This window comes from Silurus aristotelis, assembly GCF_946808225.1.
Source record: "Silurus aristotelis genome assembly, chromosome: 8".
Classification (NCBI taxonomy): Eukaryota; Metazoa; Chordata; class Actinopteri; order Siluriformes; family Siluridae; genus Silurus; species Silurus aristotelis.
The window spans coordinates 4,547,053-4,569,995 of NC_139581.1; the positions used below are offsets into that span (position 1 = coordinate 4,547,053).

General features: G+C 38.1%; 1 protein-coding gene across 1 annotated transcript; it reads left to right on the forward strand.

Moving 5' to 3' along the window:
• Positions 1 to 820: 820 nt before the first annotated feature.
• On the forward strand, positions 821 to 11,055 carry LOC310730006 (paired mesoderm homeobox protein 1-like). The gene is made up of 4 exons (XM_083548744.1): positions 821 to 1,509; positions 7,312 to 7,487; positions 9,475 to 9,656; positions 10,490 to 11,055. The coding sequence occupies exons 1-4, from the start codon at positions 1,287 to 1,289 to the stop codon at positions 10,617 to 10,619; spliced, it is 711 nt and encodes a 236-aa protein (XP_083404870.1). The 5' UTR covers positions 821 to 1,286; the 3' UTR covers positions 10,620 to 11,055.
• Positions 11,056 to 22,943: the final 11,888 nt, after the last annotated feature.

The following is a 22,943-nucleotide window of genomic DNA, read 5'->3' on the forward strand; positions in this document are numbered from 1 at the left end:
GTGTGTGTGTGTGTGTGTGTGTTTGATGAAGGAATATGTGTGTGTGTGTGTGTGTGTGTGTGTGTGTGTGTGTTTGATGAAGGAATATGTGTGTGTGTGTGTGTGTGTGTGTGTGTGTGTGTGTGTGTGTGTGTGTGTGTGTGTGTGTGTGTGTTAATGGAGGAATATGTGTGTGTGTGTGTGTGTGTGTGTGTGTGTGTGTGTGTGTGTGTGTGTGTGTGTGTGTGTGTGTGTGTGCGCGCGCGTTCAGAGAGATTTCAGATATAAATCATATCATTTGTATTAATTTCTTCACCCTTATTCTTTTCATTTCTCTCAGTCGCTCCTTCTTTCATCAATTCCCCTTTTTGTTTTTTATCTTTCTTTCTTTCTTTCTTTCTTTCTTTCTTTCTTTCTTTCTTTCTTTCTTTCTTTCTTTCTTTCTTTCTTCTCTTCTATTCTGCTTTTCCTCTCTTCGTTTCTGCTTCTTTCTTTCCTTCTAACCTTTTTCCTTTATATTGTCTTCTTTCCTTCTTGATTAGTTTCTTTCTTTCTTGTTATATTAAATCACTATCAGTATAATCAGTTATGAGGCTGCAGGATTTTTTATATTTTAATTGTTGTCACCTTTTTTTTTATGAATGAAAAACTAATTTCTCTCTTTTGCTCTCTGAGTCCCGGTGGGCTCGTGTGAGTGTGTGAGGAAAATAAATGAGCGTGGGTGTGTGTGTGTGTGTGTGTGTGTGGGTGGGTGTGTGTGTGCCGTGCGCCCGCGCGCTCGCATTCCGGGGGTGGGGAAACGTTTGCGCTTTCTGTAAGACGTCACGAAAGCCCGAAAACACGGCCCTGCCACGTAATTAGGGCTCCTCAACCCTCTGTCCTTCAGAACCGAGTCTCATTTACTCCCCTGCAGCCGAACAGGGCAGACTGAGACCCGGAGAGAAAGTGTGTGTTCTGTGTATGTTGTGTGGCGCGTGTGTGTGTGTGTTGGCATGTGTATGTGGGGTGGAAAACGTAGAGATCATCATCATCATCATCATCATCATCAGAGCTGGTGTTCACTCCGCCAAAACTTTGAAGCAGATGCTGAAGAACTTCGGAGCGCTGGAGACCTGGAGAAGCGCTTTCACTTTATCCAAACGGATTTCTGACTTCGGATCTGGCAGAAAGATTGAAGATACATCAGAGAAATAGATCGTAACAGAAGAAGAAGAAGAAGAAGAAGAAGAAGAAGAAGAAGAAGAAGAAGAGCGCAGTTCACGCTTGTTGCGGCGCGCTCCCGGAAAGCCGCCGCCGTTTGAGAAGTCATGACTTCTGGCTATGCAGCGCATGTGATGGACAGAGCGATCACCGCGGCCAACCTGGACCATTTCCACGCCAAGAAGAACTTCTCCGTGAGCCACCTGCTGGACCTGGAAGACGCGCGGGAGATGGCCGGAGCTCAGGCCGAGGAGAGCAGCGCTGAGGCGGGCACAGGAAGCCTGGAGTCTCCGGGGCTCACCAGCGGCAGCGACACTGCACAGCAAGATAGTGAGTCTCTCTCTCTCTCTCTCTCTCTCTCTCTCTCTCTCTGCTTGAAGACTATAAATCTTTGAAGTAGTTCAACTATTATAAGTATTAGGTCCCCCACAGACCTGAAACTTTTATCATAAGATAATGTTTCCTACACAATAAAGTTGTGAACCTCTTCATGTTCATACATGCTCTGCACTAACAGCCTCCCAAATTCAGCCCCACATCTCATCTCTCATCAAATAACTTCAAACACAAATTGTGTGTGTGTGTGTGTGTGTGTGTGTGTGTGTGTGTGTGTGTGTGTGTGTGTGTGTGTGTGTGTGTGTGTTATATTTGTACAGTATATATCAGTGTTTCCTCTTCACTGTAGTCTCGTTGAAACTGGGGGGATAAGGAATCCAGGAAATGCTAAGAAATCTAAATTATGATGAAGTGTATCAGGGATTTAATCGTACGGTATAATAAATAGTCTTTAGTCTTTTTTTCAGAGCTCGTAAGCTTCTGTGATGAAAACAACTGTTTAAAAAAACATATCGAAAATATATCGAATTGTGCTTTTGAGGTAGAGGTTTTGCGCCTATAAAGTTTATCCCTTATACCTCTATACAGTGATTATGACCCTCACACCATAAAGAATAAAAAAATTAATTTTTAACCTAGAGTTTATTTATTCACACATTAGAACAGCACAGAAATTATACAAAAGTAATTTATATTACAAGAGAATAAATATATAGATGTACAGTATATCAAGAAATGTGAATATTTAGTTTTATTGAGTTATTATAAAATTTACAAAAAAAATCCTTCTCTGTTAAAAGAATCAAAAAAATTGAAATTAATGTACTCGAGAAATACACATTGAGGCCTATTTATATTGCAATATATATATATATATATATTTATTTAAACCCAGTTCAAAAACTCAGTTCAAAAGCAGTTGTTTGCTTACTTTGGTCACATTGAGACATTTTGTTTTGTCCGATCAATGTTTACTGATTGCTGAAAAACCTTCGGATACAGAATTAAAAGAAAATTGTACAAAGAGCAATACATGCAAATAAAATCAATGTACAAAATAAAACAAATCATGGAGCATCAGAGAACTTTACAATAATCAGAAAAAAGCTTCGGCGGCGCTTTAGAGCTCGGTTTGAAGAGACGTGGTCATGACTTCCACATATGAAATAAACGCCTTGAGTAACCAATTTACAAACATGCCCTTAAATTGTAAATGTAATGTCCTTAAGGTTCAAAGAAACAGCCAAAATACAGAATTTTTTTTTTTTTATGTGCATTAGAACTGCTTGTTTGAAGAGATGTGGTGATAAAGATGATGATGATGATGATGTCTGAGCATGACCTGAATCGGGCATCTCTAAGACATCACTGTGATGTTAATATATCACAATATCATAATGAATTAGCTCACTTACGTTTTTGAGATTGCAATAGTCATTTCATTCAAAATTTGCATAAAAAATTGAAATTGCATAATAAATTAGGAAAAAAAAATAAATTGGAAAAAATCGGAGTTTAAAAATTTTACGAGATTTCTTCTTCTACTTCTTTGTCTTCTTCTTCTTATTATTATTATTAATATTAATACAAAATGTTTTTTTCATAATCAGTTGTAAGAAATCCGAAATATCTTGACGTCTTTTGTACATTTTAGCAGTGCACACTTTCCTTTTAAAGCTTTTCCATACTAGTTTTGCAAGCAGCTTGTTAACAATCCTTACTTATTACGATGTACTTTATCACTATAATCCATATCAAAGCCTTAAGGTGGACAGACACCTGATAGGACCCTATATCCATCTAGAACAGAGCAAAAGGGGCGCAATTACTTTTGGTACATGTGGAAACGATGTTTGATAAACTCTCTATATTTTAAGCATTTCGTTTCCATGTGCGAGGGTGGGTTTGAATCCGACTCTTACAGTAAACCTGTTGTAAAAGTGTAGATACTCTGTGGAATATTTGTGCTTCATTTATTACTTCATTTAATCCTCTTTTTTTTATATTTTCTGTTACACACATCCACTGTCACAATAATCACCTAATAGGTTTAACACACAACCTATAAATGTGTAAAGTTGACAGTAAACACATTTCTCTTTGTGCACAGGGATGAAACAAAAGGATTAAAAAAATTCAATAAAATAAATAAATATATATATATATATATATATATATATATATATATATATATATATATATATATATATATATATATATATAATTATTTTTTATATAAGGAAATGACTATATTATGAAGATCGTTCGAACTGTGGGAATGAATGTTGTGTAAAGCCATTAAATTGATGTCAAAGCAGAAAAAATAACAATAATGTAAAATTTACAGTAAAAAATTGTAAATTATCTTGACAGCTGTGACATGCAAGTAAAATGTCACTAAACTACACGCAACGAAATTTAGGCACATTCAATCCCGGGCAATTTTTTTTTTACTAATATTTTATATGAGCACTGTTTATGATGCAAAAACGATATAATTATAGCTAAACGCTGGCGTGTTCGCTCTATCAAATCTCCAACATCAGTGCGATTAGATCATCAAATCAGTGGCACAGATCAGAGAAAAACACGTTCTGCTTGAGAATCATTATCAGATATGCTATATATACGCAAATATTTGCTGTGCCTTTAAAATAAAATTTAATCCGCCATATTTGCGAGAGAAGTTTATGACACGTAAAATGGGTGGCAACTGAGCAGCTGAAGGTGAGGGGTCTCGCTCAAACACACAATCAAATCAGGTTGATCTGAACTTATAACCTTCTGATCTGTAACTCAAAGCTTGAACGGCTGAGTTACTGAATCAATAAGTTACGAATCACTGAGTCAGTGACAAAGTTACATGATGACTGAGTCACATAGAGTCACAATGTTACACTGAGTCTCTGAGTCTTAAAGTAATACTCATATACATGCCTTTCTTTTTCACATCTTATTCCCTATGTACTTCCCACTTATTCTGTTTTATTTCCTCCCATTCCCTCTTTCTTTCTTCTCAATCCATCTTCTCATTCCCTCTGTATTTCCCCCTCATTCCATTTTATTTCCTCTGGTTCTCTCTTTCTTGCCACTTTTGCATTCCTTATTGTTCATGTTTCCATTAGTTAATTTTCTCTTTTTCCCCCATTCTTTTAAATTCCTTATTTCCTTCGTTTATCTCCTTCACAGGAGTGGGAATGAATGTTGTGTAAAGCCATTAAATTGATGTCAAAGCAAAAAAAAAAAAAAACAATACTGTAAAATTTACAGTAAGAATTGTAAATTATCTTGACAGCTGTGACTTAAAAGTAAAATGTCACTAAACTACACGCAACGAAATTTAGGCACATTTAATCCCGAGCTATTTTTTAACTAATATTTCATATGTGCACTGTTTATGATGCAAAAACGATATAATTATAGCTAAACGCTGGCGTGTACACATCAGGGCGATTAGATCACCAAATCAGTGGCGTATGTTTTTATTTTGTCACCCTGACACTGAGGGTGAACTGAGAGACAGATCATCTACCAGTGCTTTAAAGAACCCAGAAATGGTTTACCTTTTACCCTTAGTGTACTCCTTTAAGGAACCAAAAGAAAGTTCTTGAGATAAGACATGAATGAAAGATAAATGATAAAATGCTAAGGGTTTGGATTCTCATCGTCTATACAAAGTTCATATCATTTATGGTAATATCATTTTTATATTATAATTAAACGTATAAAGAGAATAAAAATATGGCTTTGTTGTATATAAGGATGAAACAGATACAGTGTGAGAGTGTGTTGTAGAAGTGCAGTAGAGTGTTTTTGTGTGAACATTGCTGATAGAACATAATAGTGACAGTGCAGTACAAATATTATCAGTATCTAATCAGTGAACAGCAAAAGAGTGAAAGGCATCGAAGTAGCAGTGTGTATAATGCTGGAGATTCAATGATGGTAAATACAGAATTAAACATCAGGGCACTGAATCATCACTTTCTTTAAGTTATATTATGCGGGAGTATAATAGTATATAATAAGTATATATACACACACATGTGCATTATGTACAATATGGCATAAGTATTGGGACAGCTGACTTTTCCAACCATTTGTGGATCTTCATCAAACTGAAAATTGGAGGTACACAATTGTATAAAATGTCTTTGGAAGTGTTAGCATTACATTTTTTCCTTTTCTTGAACTAAGAGACCCAAACCTGTTCCAGCATAACACATCCCCTGTGAACAAAACCAGATCAGAATCAGAATCAGAATCACTTTTATTGGCCAAGTGTGTTGACATACACAAGGAATTTGGTTTCAGCTGTTAGTGACTCTCAAAGTACAAACATAAATAAAACTATACAATCAGCTTAGATTATACAAGACAAAACAGATTATACAAGACAATTAAGACAATGTGAGACAATATAGACAGTATGAGTATTAAATAGAGCTACAGATTATATGACAGATTTATGAAGATACAGTTTATATGCGGTGGAGTGAAAGATCTGGAGTGGCCTGCTATTAAGCTCATGATTAGTGAACACTTTTGGGATGAACTGGAACGCTGACTGCACCCCAGGCATCAGTACATTCAGCCGTTGTCCCTAAATCCAAAATCGAGTGGAATATTTTATTATAGCAGCAAATGGGGACTAAATGTGCAATGGGATATTCAAAAGGCACATACAAATCATGGTCAGGTTTCTGCAAATGTTGTTCATTTAGTGTATCTTGGTAATATGAGACACTAATCACGTTATTTCTGTTGCCAGTCAATTGAAATTTTACAAAGGAGTCGAACTAAATCAGACCAGGAAAGAATCCAGGACCTTCTGTTTTTTATATAATTTGTAGTTCTATTTAATTCCAAGTTTCTGAGAAAGTGATATTGTGTTAATGTGACCATATCTTTCTTGATCATAAGTGGATATATTCAGTCAAATGTTGCTCAAATGTTAAAAAGTGAAGGTTTGAAGTGAATAAAATTCTTTCCTCTAGTAACAAAGTACACTGATTTTAACTATTAGGATATAATAATAATAAGAAGAAGAAATAGAAGAAGAAGAAAAAAAAGAAGAAGGATGTAAATGTACATCTGTATTTTTATATTGTATATTTTAATTACATTAGTACAACATTTTTCAGTTCAGATTTAGTTCAAGTACAGGGTTAATTTTAGAAACATTTTATCAGGTGTAACCGTTTTATTTTGTATATTTTTTGTGCAATTTCCAAAACGTATACATTCGGCCAAACAAAACCAAATGAACACCTGAACACTTTGCTTTTCCTTTCTTTCTTTGCATTTCATCTTTAGTTTTTTACTTTCATAATTTTTCCTTCTTTTCTGATTTTCCTTCTTTTTTGTTCCATTCATAATTCCTTCTTTTGAATTCTTTTCTCGTTTCATTCTTTCTTCCCTCTTTCATTTTTTTCTTAAAAAACTATAAATTGATACAAATAAAAAAATTCCTGTATTGGCAAACTGCTGTGCTTGAAGAGAAAAACACACCAGGACCTGCTGTAACTGGAAAACAATCAACTTCCAGGTGTTTTAGTCTGTAACTCTGCTTCATCACATCACACTGCTGTTGATTATTTTCCTGTAACAGCAGGACACAGAGTGTGTTATGAAGAGACACATGATTCAAGTGAAGTGGGGCTTTTATTAGTACTGCATTAGACTTTTCTGATGGGCCATCTATCTGTGTGTGTGTGTGTGTGTGTGTGTGTGTGTGTGTGTGTGTGTGTGTGTGTGTGTGTGTGTGTGTGTGTGTGTGTGTGTGTGTGATCTCAGACGAGCAGCTAAACACAGAGGAGAAGAAGAAGAGGAAGCAGAGGAGAAACAGGACCACGTTTAACAGCAGTCAGCTGCAGGCGCTGGAGCGGGTGTTTGAGAGGACGCATTACCCAGACGCCTTCGTCAGGGAGGACCTGGCACGCAGGGTTAATCTCACCGAGGCTCGCGTACAGGTCAGGGATCTAAATTATGGTGAATGCGTCTGATCTTTCTTTCTTTCTTCCTTCCTTTCATTAATTCTTTATTTCTGTCTTTTTCTTATTTTACATTTATATTTGTGGCATTGGTCGACACCCCTATACAGAGTGATGTACAACCGAGCAGTTGAGAGTGAAAGGCCTTGCTCAAGGGCCCAAAATTTGCCGCTTGGTGGTGCAGGGATTTGAACATATGACCTTCTGATTTCAAAGTCCAATGTCTTAACCACTAAGCTACCACCTCCTTCTTCCCATTCCAACTCCTCCTTCATTCCTTTCGTCCTTCCTTATATTTCCAATCCACCTTTTCTTTGTCTCTTTTGAACTCTCCTTATTTCATTTATTTAATGCCTTCTTCTTTCTTTCTTTCTTTCTTTCTTTCTTTCTTTCTTTCTTTCTTTCTTTCTTTCTTTCTTTCCATTTCATCCCTTCATTTCTTTTTTCCATTCCACCCTTCCCTTTTCTCCTCCCATCTTTACATATTTCATTAATGCCTTATTTCTGTCTTTCCATCTTTCCATTCCACCTCCTCCTCCATTCTTTTCTTTTTCCATGTGCTCCATTTCATGTTTTCTTTCTCTCTTTTCATCTTTCCTTATTTCACAAATGCCTTATTTTGTCTTTCCTTCTTCCATATGCATCTCCTCCTTCATTCATTATCTTCGTTCCACCTTTTCTTTTCTTTCTCTCTTTTCACCTTTTCTTATTTCATGAATGGCTTATTTCTGTGTTTCCTTCCTTTTGTTCCGCCTCCTCCTTTATTCCTTACTCAATTTCTTTAATTCCAATTTCTTTAATTCCTCGTCCTCCCATATCCAGCTCCCATCATGACTTTTCTGTATCAGGATGCTTAACATTACAGCTTTACCTCAGACTGATTTAAAGCACCGACTCTGTAGACTTCTTCCATAAAGGCCTCCTTAAACATGGAAGAAAACTTCACCATGCCACACATATGATCTTTACTATGGAAACCTGACTTACTCAACCAAGATCATTAATATAAACCGGTGATCTGCCGCGGGACTACTTCTGGAGCTGCCAATATAGAAGATGAATTAATTAATTAATTGGTTGATTGATTGATCGAAAACTTCTGACCAATCGGAGTGAAGAATATATAAACTAATCGCACAAACAAACAAGCTGTGTATTAAATTTGCTGATGTCTTTTCTGTTTTTCTTTATATTCTCTTGGGTTTGTTTGAGTCTCGAGTGTCAGTGTTTGAAGCAGTCAGAGGTAATCAGGACAAAGGACAGTGTTCTCTGTAAACAAGATAAAAGTCAAGCACTCTATGGACAAACGTTTGTGGACACCTGACCCTAAGATTCATATCTACATTAATGTCATATTTGCTGTTATAATAACCTCCACTCTTCGGGGAAGATGTCCCGCTTGATTTTGTGCCTGTGGAGATTTGTTTGAAAAGAATTCAGACATAAGAGTGTTAGTAAAGTCAGGTCCTGCTGTAGGTGAGGTGAGGAGGCCTGGCCATTTACATTCATCCCAAAGGTTGTTTAATAGGGTTGAGGTCTTCTATTTCAATGAAGGGAAAATGTAATGCCACCTTATTGAAAGACATCCTATAAAATTGTGTGCCTCCAAATTTGGTGGAAAAGTTTGGGGAAGAAACACGTGTGATCGGAAAACTAAGGCGCCCCAATCATTTTGTACAAATAGTGTAGCTCCAGTCAGTTTTCTTTTCCCTTTATCAGACTCACAAGAAGCACTGAGAACATATCAAGTGAAAACCATTCAAAACCATGTCTACATACACGTTTTTTTATCTTCTCAGATTCTCTTATCACAAAACTCCTAAATGATAGTTCATACAGATTTACTGCACATATACCAAAATATATACTGTATTTATAGTCATTCATTGCTTTCAGTTTGTCCTGCCTATGTGGAGTGTTTGTTATCCTTTTTACACTTGTGTAATCTGTGTTGTTGTTTTCTCAGGTGTGGTTTCAGAACAGAAGGGCTAAGTTCAGACGTAACGAGCGAGCGCTGCTGGCAAATAAAAATGCCTCGCTGCTCAAATCCTACTCCGGAGACATGACGTCCGTGGAGCAGCCGATCGTACCACGGCCGGCTCCGAGGCCAAGCGAGTACCTGTCCTGGGGAAGCTCACCTCCATACAGGTAACGTTCTCCATCACACACTGCTTGGGAACAAATACTGTAGATGTCTGGTTAGTTGTCTCTTTTCATACCAATCTGCAGTCTATAGTAACAGTGCTGTCACATGTAACTATAATTGAATAAAAAAAATAATTTACAAATTCAGAACCATTAGCATATGCTGTGTGTTGGAGTAAAAGATCTTAAGTGTCCTGCTATAGAGCTCAGACCTCAACCCTATTGAACACCTTTGGGATGAATTTAAATGCTGACTGCACCCCAGGTCTCCTCACCTCCATCAGTTCCTGACTTTACTAACACCCTTGTGGCTAAATGAATCTCACACAAATCTCGACAAGCAAACTGCAAAATCCAGTGGAACATCTTCTCAGAAAACCGGAGCTTAATACAACAAATGGGGACTAAATGTCTAAATGACTAGGATGTTCAAAAAGCAGGTGGTCCAGTTATCCAGTTATCCAGTTATCTGGGAACTGAGGCTAATCACCAGAGCCTCCTGTTCAATCCAGAAAACAAAAAGCTAGCATGAAATGTAAGCAAGATCTTAGCAGATATAAATAACTGGAAAATGTTTAGCCAGACAAGGATTGTGTATTACAAAAAATTTATAAGATACATGCTGTTGCTAAGAGAAACATGCAAGTCACATACAAAGGCAGGTTTTTGTGCTAACTATGCTCCCATATAAGCTAATATTAGACTAGCTTGTGCGTCATTTGACTTAAATATATAAATTTTCTTCTTTTTCTGGATATTTTTGTGGCATGTTTGCAGTGCTGTCTGAGTCACTTAAGTCATTCTTGACTTTAAAATCTCTGACCTTTCCTCTTCAGCGCCATGGCCTCCTACTCACCATCATGTGCCAACAACACAACGCAGGGCGTGAACATGGCCAACAGCATCGCCAACCTGAGGCTGAAGGCCAAGGAGTACAGCATGAACCAGGTGCCAACCGTCAACTGAGAGAGGAAAGGAAACGAACTACGAACGATGGAGCAATGTGGCACCGAGCTGCCACCATCCTCAACAAAGACCTTTCACACAAACACTTTCTCTGTGTGGAACTCCAAGGCTCGGAAGGAAAACATGTTTAAAGAAAACTTCTAAAAGTGCTGGTTGACGTCAATGGCGGTATATTTCATTTTTTTTTCTTGGCAAAGAAACCTCGACTAGACCCCACTCTGGAAAAATGTGAAATGGAAATTGTGTTTTGACGCTTGCTATGGCCATCGCTACTCCAGACGGAAACCTTGCTCTAGAGTTCTGGAGCCTGAAGCAGCTCCATGGATGAACTTTTTGGAATGTAGCAATGCAAATCGTATGAACATTCAAAGGAGAGCTTTCAGGACTTTCCCTTGATTTCTCCTGGGATGTAATCAAAACCAAAGCTTGGACCTTTTTTTTTTAAAAAAAAAAAAAAGAAAGAAAGAAAGAAAAATATAGCTTTTGTAGTGAATATATTAAGTTTTCACATTTATTTTTGGGGTTTATGTGACTGACATGCATTTTATAAGTATGTCAGAACATGCATTGTTCTCCACAAACACACACATGCAGTGTAACACCACAAGCTACACACATTGTACACACATGAATATACACAACACTTTGCCAACTTGGATATGTTTGTATTAAAAATAAAAAACACTAGGCTTGAAAGTTTGACCAATCAGAGGTCTTGCTTAAATATTTAGCATACATATGCATTTGTACGAGGTGTTTGGCACCAAGTCTGTGAGGGGGGCGTGGCTTCTATGTGGTTCAAGCGCTGGCCTTATCTAATGTTGGCTAAATGGATTACTTCTCTTTTAAGGCTCACCTTGTTTTCTGTACTTCAATTTTGAATTAGGTGGGCGGGGAGAGAGGAGCAAGGCGTGGCCATAATAGAAGGCATGTCACGCACATGCTACATGATTATCTATTCATATATATCTTTTAATTTAACTCAGAACTTGTGGGTGTCAGTTTTGGGGGGAAGAGGCATGGCCTATTTGTCAGTCTATAAAGAGGTGTGGCCTGTGTGTGTTAGTCTACAAGGAGGCGTGGCCTGATTGTCAGTCTATAAGCAGGCGTGGCATGTGTTTTAATCTGTGAGGAGGCGTAGCCTGTGTGTGTTAGTCTATAAAGAGGCGTAGCCTGTCAGCCTATGAGCAGGCATAGCCTGTTTGTCAGCATATGAGGAGGCGTGGCCTGATTGTCAGTCTATGAGAGGCGTGGCTTGTGTGTCTGAATCAATAAGTGGGTATGGGTCATTCAAAAAGTAGGTGTGTTCTCTGTATACAGAGTTCAGTATCGTATATTTTCTTTGCATTATAATCACAGCGTTTGCTAGAAAGTTTTTTCTTTACGATTTTTTAATGACAAATTTTCGTTCATATTTTGAGTTGCTTTCAACTTTCATGTTGTATAATGGCCATTTGTTTGCTCCCGCTTTGCTTTGTCTAAAAGAAATGGAGCAATAAGGTAAAAACAAAAGAGAAAGCAGAGTATGTAAATACATTCTTGGTTAAGTAGGCATGGCCTGTGTGCCTGTCAGTCTCAGTCCAGTAAAAGAAAGTGTGGACGGTGTGCCTCTCAGGTCCAGTGAAGGAGGAATGGCTTGTGCTTGTCAATCGCAATCCAAGTGAAGGAGTCATGGCCTCTGTGCCCCTCAGCCTTAATGACACCCTGTCAGTCACAGCTCAGTCAAAATAAACAAATATTTCATTTAAATGTATCTTCATTATGGATCATTGACCACGTTATATATCTATAGTGTATAATGCAATAAATATGCACCTCCTCCTGAATTAACATGGTACATGGTGTGGCTCGTACATACGAATTCAATACAAATCATGCAGTGTGTGTGTGTGTGTGTGTGTGTGTGTGTGTGTGTGTGTGTGTGTGTGTGTGTGTGTGTGTGTGTGTAAAAGTGAGGCCTTTACCTTTGCCTTTTCCTATTTTGTATATGGCCTGAGTATATCCGAACCTGTAATATTCTTATGCAATAAAACATCTGCGAGCTGCATAATAATGCAGGATCAGTGTTTTATGGAACAGAAATCATTTCTGCATTCGTCATACATTACCAGTAATGAACACCATCATCTTTGAGTCATCCGAGCCATTGCAGGAAACAGTAATGAGAGTTAACCCACCTCATGCTTAGTTTCTTTCAAAGAGTTTTGGAATAAAATGACTAAGATATACTTCTAATCTATGTGGGATCCAAGCACATAATGCCTTTTTTTTACTACGAGTTATTTATTGATTTTTTTTTGTGTATCTTTAAACTAACTCCATGTGGTTTGTCAGTTCATCCAGTTTCTTTTTTTTTTAAAGGAGGTCCAGATGTTGCTTACATTCTTCTCCTATCTGGATAAAGAATGACCAAAAGCGTGTCTCTTTATCTTTAAGCGCTTTAAAAACTCTACACGGGGACTTCACGTGAAACTCAAAACGGCCTTTCAGCCTCAAATCACCGGCACCACCACCACTCCTTCTCCACCTCCTCTTCCTTTTCATTTTCTAGAGCAGGAAAATAAGATTCCGCTTTCCACATTCGCTGTGAGATCTAACTAACATGTTCTTCATTTCATAAGTAGACTGGTGTATTTGTTTTGGATATAGATCACAGAGAAAAAAAAAAAATATGACAGACGAGAAAAAATAAGCTGTCTGGGCGCTTCCAGAAATGTGCTGCACTGTTTTATGGCCTGATGATGGATTCCTTGGTGTTAAGTGCAGAACTCAAAATTCATTCAGAACGTCCACAATGGCTGTTAGGGGTTTTTTTTTTTCGTAAGTTTGAGCAGGAATGTTTACTTTCAAAACACGGTGTTTATGGCACAGGAAGTGCTCGTTTGAGTTTAAGTGGCCACGGGGTGTTTTCTGAGCGCTTGACACAGGCTTGTTTATGCGCCTGGTGACCCCCTCTGTCTGCTGATTGCATGTGACCCCAGATGACCTCAAAGACAATTTGGAAACCAATAAAAGGAGTTTACCGGGAAAAGAGGCTGATTAGGGGGGCTGGCTGGCAGGACAAATTAAAATCTTTGTATGAGTTTAGAAAGCAGTCATGACAAGAAGCAGAAGTGCAAATGGTTCATCTGGTTAATTTGAGCAATAAACTAATGAGGTCTGTGCGAGTGCAAATAAACATCAGCTTGTCCTCTTTGTTTATAGAAGACAGAGAAGACAAAAGTCACACCGTTACACATTTCTTCTAAATCTACTGGATCTTCTCATTTATTTTAATACATTCAACCTGGAAATATATACGTTATATGAACAAAATGTATTGGGTCACCTGATTTTTCCAGCTATAACTTCCCCAAAACTGTTACCACCAAGTTTGAAACACACAAAGATATAAGATGTTTTTGCATTACATTTTCCTTTCATTTGAACTATAAGACCCAAACCTGTTCCAACATGACAAAGCACCTGTGCATAAAGCCAGCTTCATGAAGATATGCTTTACATGGGTTGGAAGTGTGTGGAAGATCTTAAGTTGCCTGCTATAGAGCTCTGACCTCAATCCCTGATTAAAAACTTTTCAGTTAAATGTGAAGGCTGACTGCACTCCAGGCCTCCTCATATTATCTACATCAGTACCTGACTTTATTAACACCCTTGTAGCTGAATGAATCTCAAACAAATATTTTATTTATAGTAAGCATCAAGAGAATGCCAAGAGTGTGCAAAGCAGTAATCTAAGCAAAAGGTGGCTACTTTGAAGAACCTACAATATGACATATTTTCAGTTCACTTTTTTGTTATGTATATAATTCCACATGTGTTAATTCATAGTTTTGATGCCTTCAGTGTGACTCTACAATTTTGAAATTATATTTAATGAAAATAAAGAAAACTCTTTGAATGAGAAGGTGTGTCCAAACTTTTGGTCTGTACTGTATATATATATATATATATATATATATATATATATATATATATATATATATATATATATATATATACTACTAATAGACTCTAACTCTTGACAAAGCACACCTGTGAACTGAAACAGGTCAATCTGATGATGAGAAAATTGCATGAGTTTGCCAAGCTGTCATAAAAGCTACTGTAAGTGTAGCTACTTTGGACATTATAAGATATAAAATATATTCTGGATTATTAGACACTTTTTTGTTCACTACATAATTCTATATGTGTTCTTTCATAGTTTGCATGTCCTTAGTAGTAATGTACAATGTTGAAAACATATATCCACAGCATTTAGACCCAGTATATACATTTTAAATTCATGCAATAGTGCTCTGCCCCCCTATTATTTATATCAACAGGTCTTTAAATCCCTAACCATCACGTTCATCCATCTATCACACCAGGTTCAACCATGAAGTTCATTCACAATATAGTCTGAATTTAGGAGAACGACTCCATTAAGATACTATTACCAAGTCTGATCCTTGCGCTTAAATCATTCATCCATATTAAAATTCCAGTCAATATTCAAACAACGATGCCTTTTTATGTGGCTTCAAGCCTCCAGGCTGACCGGTTCCATCTGAGTTCAGATGGAATTTTTATGATCCTAGACATCCACAAGCAAAACCGTTTTCCAAAGACTAGTCATCCTCTGAGAAGCTTAAAAAACAAAAACAAAAAAAACAGCTGAATATTAACTTTGGAGCAGGAGTCATTTCCTATTTCAACACAAGCTCCTACAACCATTTGTGTTCGGCTCAAAGTTATTTCACTCAACAGCGTGTGGAATCACTCGTAATGATGCATGGAAAACGCTGGACTGATGAATTTCACTGCTACACAAAAAAATTGTTTTACTTCTAATGGGATTAATAAACACCCATATTCCTCAAAGCCTTATAGCTGAATAATCTGATCATGGACCAATGGAGAATAAACACTAGTCCAGAAAACTTGTTTGACCAGAAGATTATTGGTTTGACAACATCCAGGAGTGTCGGACAACCAACCATGCGAACTTCGAACAGGGCTGTTTTAAAAGAAAAAAAGCAACTATTTAATCACCAGAACTGTTTATTCATTTGTTAGAACAAAAAACAGAGGAGAGAGAGAACTGACTTTAAAAAAAATTAAACTTAGTACAGGGCTGCCAGAGGACCAGTCATAAGAACGTGGAACAGGGCTACCCGAGGACAGACCATTAATTCATTAGAACAAGTCTGTCTAAAAACCTCCATCAGAGAACAGCTGAAAACATCAACACAATAGACTTCATGATATAATCTCCTGGTTATGCAATTGCACTTTTTGACTATAGTACACAATTATACAAATAAATTAATTATAAAGGCAATTAACTGGTGTCTAGATGAGGACAGGCTGTCAATCAATTAGAATAATATCATACTGACTACTGGATGTTCAAGTCAAGTTTATTTGTAAGTAAGTAGCAGTAATGCAGTAATGTTTAACATGGCACATCATGAAGAAGACTCTCTGAGGATTTCAGAATTAGAATTGTTGCTCAGAGGTTTTCCAACACGGGTTTCACTTGGAACAGACCTCGCAAGGGTCGATCAAAGACGACTAAGACGAGGATGAACTTGTTTGGCTCAGATGGTGTTCAGCATATGTGGCGATGCCCTGGTGAGAAGTACCAAGAAAATTGTGTCTTGCCTACAGTCAAGCATGGTGGTGGTAGCATAATGGTCTGGGGCTGCATGAGTGATGCTGGTACTGGGGAGCTGCATGTTATTGATAGAAACATGGATTCCAACATGTACTGTGACATTAGACTTGATTGTTAATGAGGTAATAAATCGTCCAGTCAATGACACAACCAGCAGCACCCGTTCAAGTGTGAGATTAACATTTCAAGAAATTTCCCACCATCTTGATTATGAAGCTTGGGGCCAGAAGAGCATACAAAACATCTCAAACACTAATAAAAGGAGCATCTGAGGTTAGCAAAAGCTAGCAACCAGTGGTTTAGCAAAAGAAAACTGAGTGTATGTTCAACAGAACAGACAATGGACCCTCAGCTGAGTATAGAAATAGATTCAGGATTGTGTAACGGGTCAGTCTCGTTCCCGTTGTCGGCGTTAAAGTAGTGTGCGTGATTTTTCTGGGACTGTAAAAGCCCCATGTGGTTTCCTCTGCCCCTCTACCCTGCCCTTTCTGAAACCCCCCGCGGCTCTGCGTCCATCTCACCTTTCAGCTCTCTGACCCCAAGTGTTTCCAGATGTCCTCCGACTGTTACCCCCAACCTTAAACCCCGAGCTCCAACTCAGCAAGGCACAGGATGGACAGATCCATGGATGACAAGCAAGCGCCTCAAACATATCAGGATGCACATCTGGAACACATTAAGGAGGAAAAGGACAGAAAGAAAATGACAGAGACAGAGCAAGAGGAAGAAAGACTGAAAAAAGGCAAAAGGCTAAAATTTCTTTGTTATCTGGTCTAAAGCCAAATGTTCTCTCTCAGTTATTAAAAGCATTTCTCATTATTGCTCTTTCACTGAACTTGTTTGTTTTTCATTTTCCTGACTTTGTTCCTGTTCCACATGTGCTTTACAAACTCAAAACAATGACTCACAACATTATTATCGACACAGCGTACAATGTACGATACATTGGACGCCCAGCTGGGATGAGCGTATCTCTCCCCCTGTGAAATTCCCCACTTTTGCTAGCAGTCGATGGAGTAAAGTTGTCTCAGTGCTTATTTATTTCTGTTTTACACGGTTTCAGACAGCAATTTAAGTGATAAAAGCATGTCTTCCAAGCACCCATGTATGTCTCCTGCTTGTAGTAAATAAAAAGAAGAGGGAAGCCATCAGTTTAGAGCAGAAAATTAAAATGATAAATCAGCATTAAGCGGGAAAGACTGTTACTGTCATAGTACCATCTTCGATTTACGATATTTTTGACTTACGTTGGGGTCGTCGTAACGTATCTCCACGTATCTGGGGTCGTCGTAACGTAACTAGAGGACTACCTGTATTTCAAAGGAAGCAAAATCATTACATTTACATATGTGGCATTTAGCAGATGCCCTTATCCAGAGCAACGTACAAAAGTGCTTTGAGTCTCTAGCAATGAATAAATCTACACTGGTACGCAAGATTACAAACTTAATATAAATATAACTCTTGAATTCTACAAAGCAAACTCGGAATGTGCTAATTTAAGTGTTTCAGGAAGAGGTAAGTCTTCAATCGTCGCTTGAAGATAGTCAGGGACTCTGCTGTACGGACATCTGCTGTACGGGCATCATTACTAGCATAATTCTGGGAACTAGCGTTATAGTAATCATGCTACACCATGAATTAGCATTAACCACAAATAGCTATTAAAGTTAACTGGATAACTACAAACTACTAATACAGACCAATACAGTACACCCTCTAACTAAAAAGTACCATAAGAGGAAACACACTAACCATGAACACCCATTGCAGAAAACATGCTAATCATAAAATACTGTCACAAAAAACATGATAATCACAACATACCATCACAGAAAACATGCCAATCACAACATACCCTCTTAGAAAACATGCTAATCAAGAACTACTGTGACAGAAAACATGCTCATTATAATATATTGTAACAGAAAATACATTTATTATGAACTCTCACAGAAAACACACTAATCATGAACTACTATCATTGAAACACACTACTTATGAACTATTGTTTTAGAAAACATACTAATTATGAACAGCTGTTACAGAAACATGCTAGGTATGAATTACTGTGACAGAAAACAAGTTAAACATGAACCACTTTTACAGAAAGCACGATAATTATGAACCACTGTCACAAAACCATGCTAATTATGAACTATTGTTACTGAAAACACACTAATCATGAACAACAATGACAGAAAACATGCTAATTATAAACTACCATTACAGAAAACATGCAAATTATAAACTACTGTTACAGAAAACATGCAAATTATAAACTACTGTTACAGAAAACACGCAAATCCTGAACTACTCTCACAGAAACCACGCTAATCATGAACAACCATCAAAGTAAATGTAAGTCACAATAAGCACGCCAATTATAAACTACTGTTACAGAAAACATGCTAATTATAAACTACCGTTACAGAAAACACGAAAATCCTGAACTACTCTCACAGAAACCACGCTAATCATGAACAACCATCAAAGTAAATGTAAGTCACAATAAGCACGCCAATTATAAACTACTGTTACAGAAAACATGCTAATTATAAACTACCGTTACAGAAAACACGAAAATCCTGAACTACTCTCACAGAAACCACACTCATCATGAACAACCATCAAAGTAAGGGTAAGTCACAATAAGCATGCTAATTATAAACTACTGTTACACAAAACATGCTAATAATAAACTACTGTTACAGAAAGCCCACAAATTCTAAACTACTATTACAGAAAACATGCTAAACATAAACTAATGTCACAGAAACCACACTAATCCTGAACAACCATGAAAGTAAATGTAACATGCCCCTTTCATGTACAGCTCATAGAGAGCTCTTAAAACTTCACCAACACTTACACATCACACACATTCAGTAACAAACTGAATGCTAAACCTCCTAACACACTTCCTTGGCTCTTTTCCCTGCCTAAAGTCTAAAGGAAACAGCTCCACACGAAAGCACCAGGAGAAGGAAAACATGGCCCAAGCAGGAACAGGGCCATGAGAGAGTTTTCCTAACAAAGCAACCATGCTATAAATCCGTAGCACGGCTCTATGGAAAAAAGCTGCGATATTAATGCTCCGGTCCCTGATGTGCTGCACGCCCTTCTTTTACTGCTGACTGAAAGTTTACTCATCCAGAGCGAGGGGCCAGGGGGTGTCAGACGTCTTGATTTTATAAAAACAAGGCTATTTTTAATGTTATTAGAACATATAGCGAAAGTGCTAGTCACAGGTGTAACCTGACGCGATGAGCGGAACATAGCTTACGATGATCACATGACCAGGTTTTTCTATGTTGTTGTGCTGTAACAGAAAACATAGTTAGAGATACTGTTAGCACCTCCAAGTGTTTTATTTCTCTTACACTTACAAGAACAGAACAATGTATATTTGATCCAGTTAGAGTTTATGTTGTGGAACATCCATGATACAAATTTTATCATTTTCTCACTCATACTATACGGACAAAAGTTTGTCCATTTTTATTATCCTATTCCATTTCCATTACATTTATGGCACTTATCCATACAACTGAGCAACTATTAGGTCAAGGGCCTTGCTCAGGGGCCCAAGAGTGGTAGTTTGGTGTGGCTTGGATTTGAACTCACAACCTTTGAATCCAAAGTCCAATGACTTAATATGAGGTGGTATCAAAACTAGCTCTGTTTACAAGTAATTACATTATATATCCCCTTTACAATACAGCTCTTAGGCGTTCCTGCCACTTCTGGAATATGCTCTGGAAGTCTTCTTTTCGAAGCGTGTCAAGCACCTTCTGCGATTCACGCTGGATCTCTGCAGTGGTGTCAAAACAGCGACCTTTGAGCCAGATCTTCATTTTCAGGGAGAGAGCAAAGTCTGCAGGAGCCAAATCTGGCGGTTAGGATGGGAGCAGAAGGGAGATCCTATGGATTGTTCTCCGACTATCATCATGCACAAGTTGACAAATGGTTAAGATATTTCCAGGGGTTGAGCTCGTTAAGGGTCTTCCTGATCTCTCATCGTCTATCAGTGATGTTCTTCCGCACTTGAATCACACGTCACTCAAAACACTTCGAACAACTTGTTTTAGCATCACCATATGTCAAACATATTCCATGTGAAACGTCTCTGTGGAAGATTTGCACTTTTGTATGTCGCTCTGGATAAGGGCGTCTGCTAAATGTCGCAAATGTAAATGTAAATGTCTCGAAACTTTTTGATACCACCTCGTATTACAACAGCAAATTCCTGTTATAATAACCTGCACTCTTCTGAGATGTTCCACTAGATTTTGCTTGTGGAGATTCATTCAGCTACAAGTGCACTAGTAAAGTCAGGTACCAGTGTAGGTGAGCTGAAGAGGCCTGGAGTGCAGTCGGTGTTTTTTAATTAATCCCAAATGTGTTCAATAGGGTTGAGGTCAGAGCTCTAAGGCAACTAAAAGATCTTAACTCCAGCCCATCTTCATGAACAGGTTTCGGTCTCCTAGTTCAAGAGGGGAAAATGTAATGCATACTATACATTTGTGTGCCTTCAACTTTGTCGTAACAGTTCAGGGAAGAACCACATATGGCTGGAAAAGTTTTTTTTCCACAAATGCACTCCAGAAGTCTACACATAAAGGATGCTTTACGATTACCTTCGGGGAGATTACAGCTGAGAAAAAGAACTGACCTGTCAAACACACATCAGGACATTAAAGACGCTTTTAACGTTCGTCTTAATTCGTTCGGTAAATGGGTTCCACAGATATGAATGTGATTAGCGTGTCTGTCTCGCACCACATCTGCCTTCAATTTCCCACTTTAACAGCCTGCCCTGCATGCGGAAACGCACTCGGCCTGCAGTTTACTTTATCAATTAGCCATTAAGACGCAGAGGAGATCTTTTCACTGATAGCCAGCTCTAACGCATTCTGCACTCAAACTCGAACCAGCGATTCATCATCTGCTGGTTTTGGCACGGTTTCCCAGACCAAGGGATTGGCAAAGAAGAAACGTGACAATCTAATTTGTTCTCATAATTGTTATTAATGCTTTGACTAATCCGGGACGTTGAACCTGTTATAGATTAGATACTTTTCAGGAGCTGTTATTACGATTAGTTGTACAGTTCGGGCCTTTGGGGAATAAAAACATTTTACACACTCTGCAGTCGGCAGTCTTTTCAGATTCCTTATGGCTTTAATAAACATCACTGTAACTCCGTTCATTGGAAGCGAGCAAATTGAAAACAATTTCTGGGTGTGTACAAGAGAAAACCGAGCCACACACAGGCATGTCACGGTGTTATAGGGGAAATAATCAACAGCAGAGCCACTGTTAGCTCCCTGAAGTGTTTTATTGCTTTTGCTTCACCCCAATTTTCCAATATTTCAATTATTTTACTTATTACTTACCACCCTAAACTTCACTGTTACATTTATTGTGGCAAAAAAATCAGTTGGCATTTCTATTACAGCAACCATAAACGCTCATTCCTCTTCCCTTACTATCTTTAATTTCTCGCTCTTAGTCAGGAAAACAAAATCTATTATATTTAGCTGGAACTATAAACTATAGTTTGTTGTAAGCCGTAGCTTAGTGGTTAAGGCTTTGGCTTACTTATTGTAAGGTTAGGGGTTCAAGCCCCAGTATCACCAAGTTGCCACTTTTGGGGCCCTTGAGCGAGGACCTTAACCCTCTATCCTCTAGGGCAGTAGTCCCCAACCTTTTTTGCACCGCGGACCGGATTAATGTCCGACAATATTTTCACAGACCGGCAGATAAATACAACTGGTATTTTCTAAATATAATAATAAACGTGAATCCACTGTGTGGTTTGAATTTAGCGGTAATGTATTATGTGTTAGCGGCCGGAGCAGCTCCTTTAAGAAGGTGGTAAGATGGAGGTAAGACGTGTGACCGAGGCATCATGACATGCATCAAGAGTGAGTCATAGACAGATGTGGTGGAGAGAATCCGGTAATTTTTCAAAATAAAACACTGTTCAGAATCAGATAATAAATAAAACGGAAATAATGTATGTTATGTATTCTTGCTGTGCGGCCCGGTACAAATTGACCCACGGACCGGTGCAGGTCTGCAGCCCAGGGGTTGGGGACCACTGCTCTAGGGTCTCTGCATCATGGCTGACCATGCACTCTGACCCCAGCTTCCTAACATTGCTTGAATATTCGAAGAAAGAATTTCACTGTTCAAATAAATAAATAAAAGAACTTACACAAGTTATAAAAATAAAATGATTGTCCAAAAACCTCCAACACAAACTGGGATAAAATGTTTGGGGTTGGTGGATACAAATCTACACCGAGTCACAGAAGGTTGTGAGTTTAAATCCCACACCACCAGCCAGACTAGACTCCTATCTACACGTGAGTTTAGACGCATTAAAAGTGTCACTGATTCTCATAAATGAAGATAAATTTACACACCGTGTCTCTGATGAGAAATGAGGATTGAGTTCAGAAGGGGAAGAAAGCGTCCTATTAACATGCACATAATTCTTATTTCTAGATCTGAAATACAAATATTACACGCAGAGGCACAAAGTCTGAATAAATGCTGTAATTTTGTTGATCCGGGCTCAGGAGTAAAGTCCCAGGACAAAAGAGAAACATATTTTGAAACATCTGCTTTAAATCTGCATCAGATCTGCTGGC

Coding starts and splice junctions, on each gene's coding strand:
- LOC310730006 (XM_083548744.1), top strand. CDS start 1,287: ATGACTTCTGGCTATGCAGCGCATGTGATGGACAGAGCGATCACCGCG. Junction 7,488..9,474: donor TCACCGAGGCTCGCGTACAG/GTCAGGGATCTA, acceptor TTGTTTTCTCAG/GTGTGGTTTCAGAACAGAAG. Junction 9,657..10,489: donor GGAAGCTCACCTCCATACAG/GTAACGTTCTCC, acceptor TTTCCTCTTCAG/CGCCATGGCCTCCTACTCAC.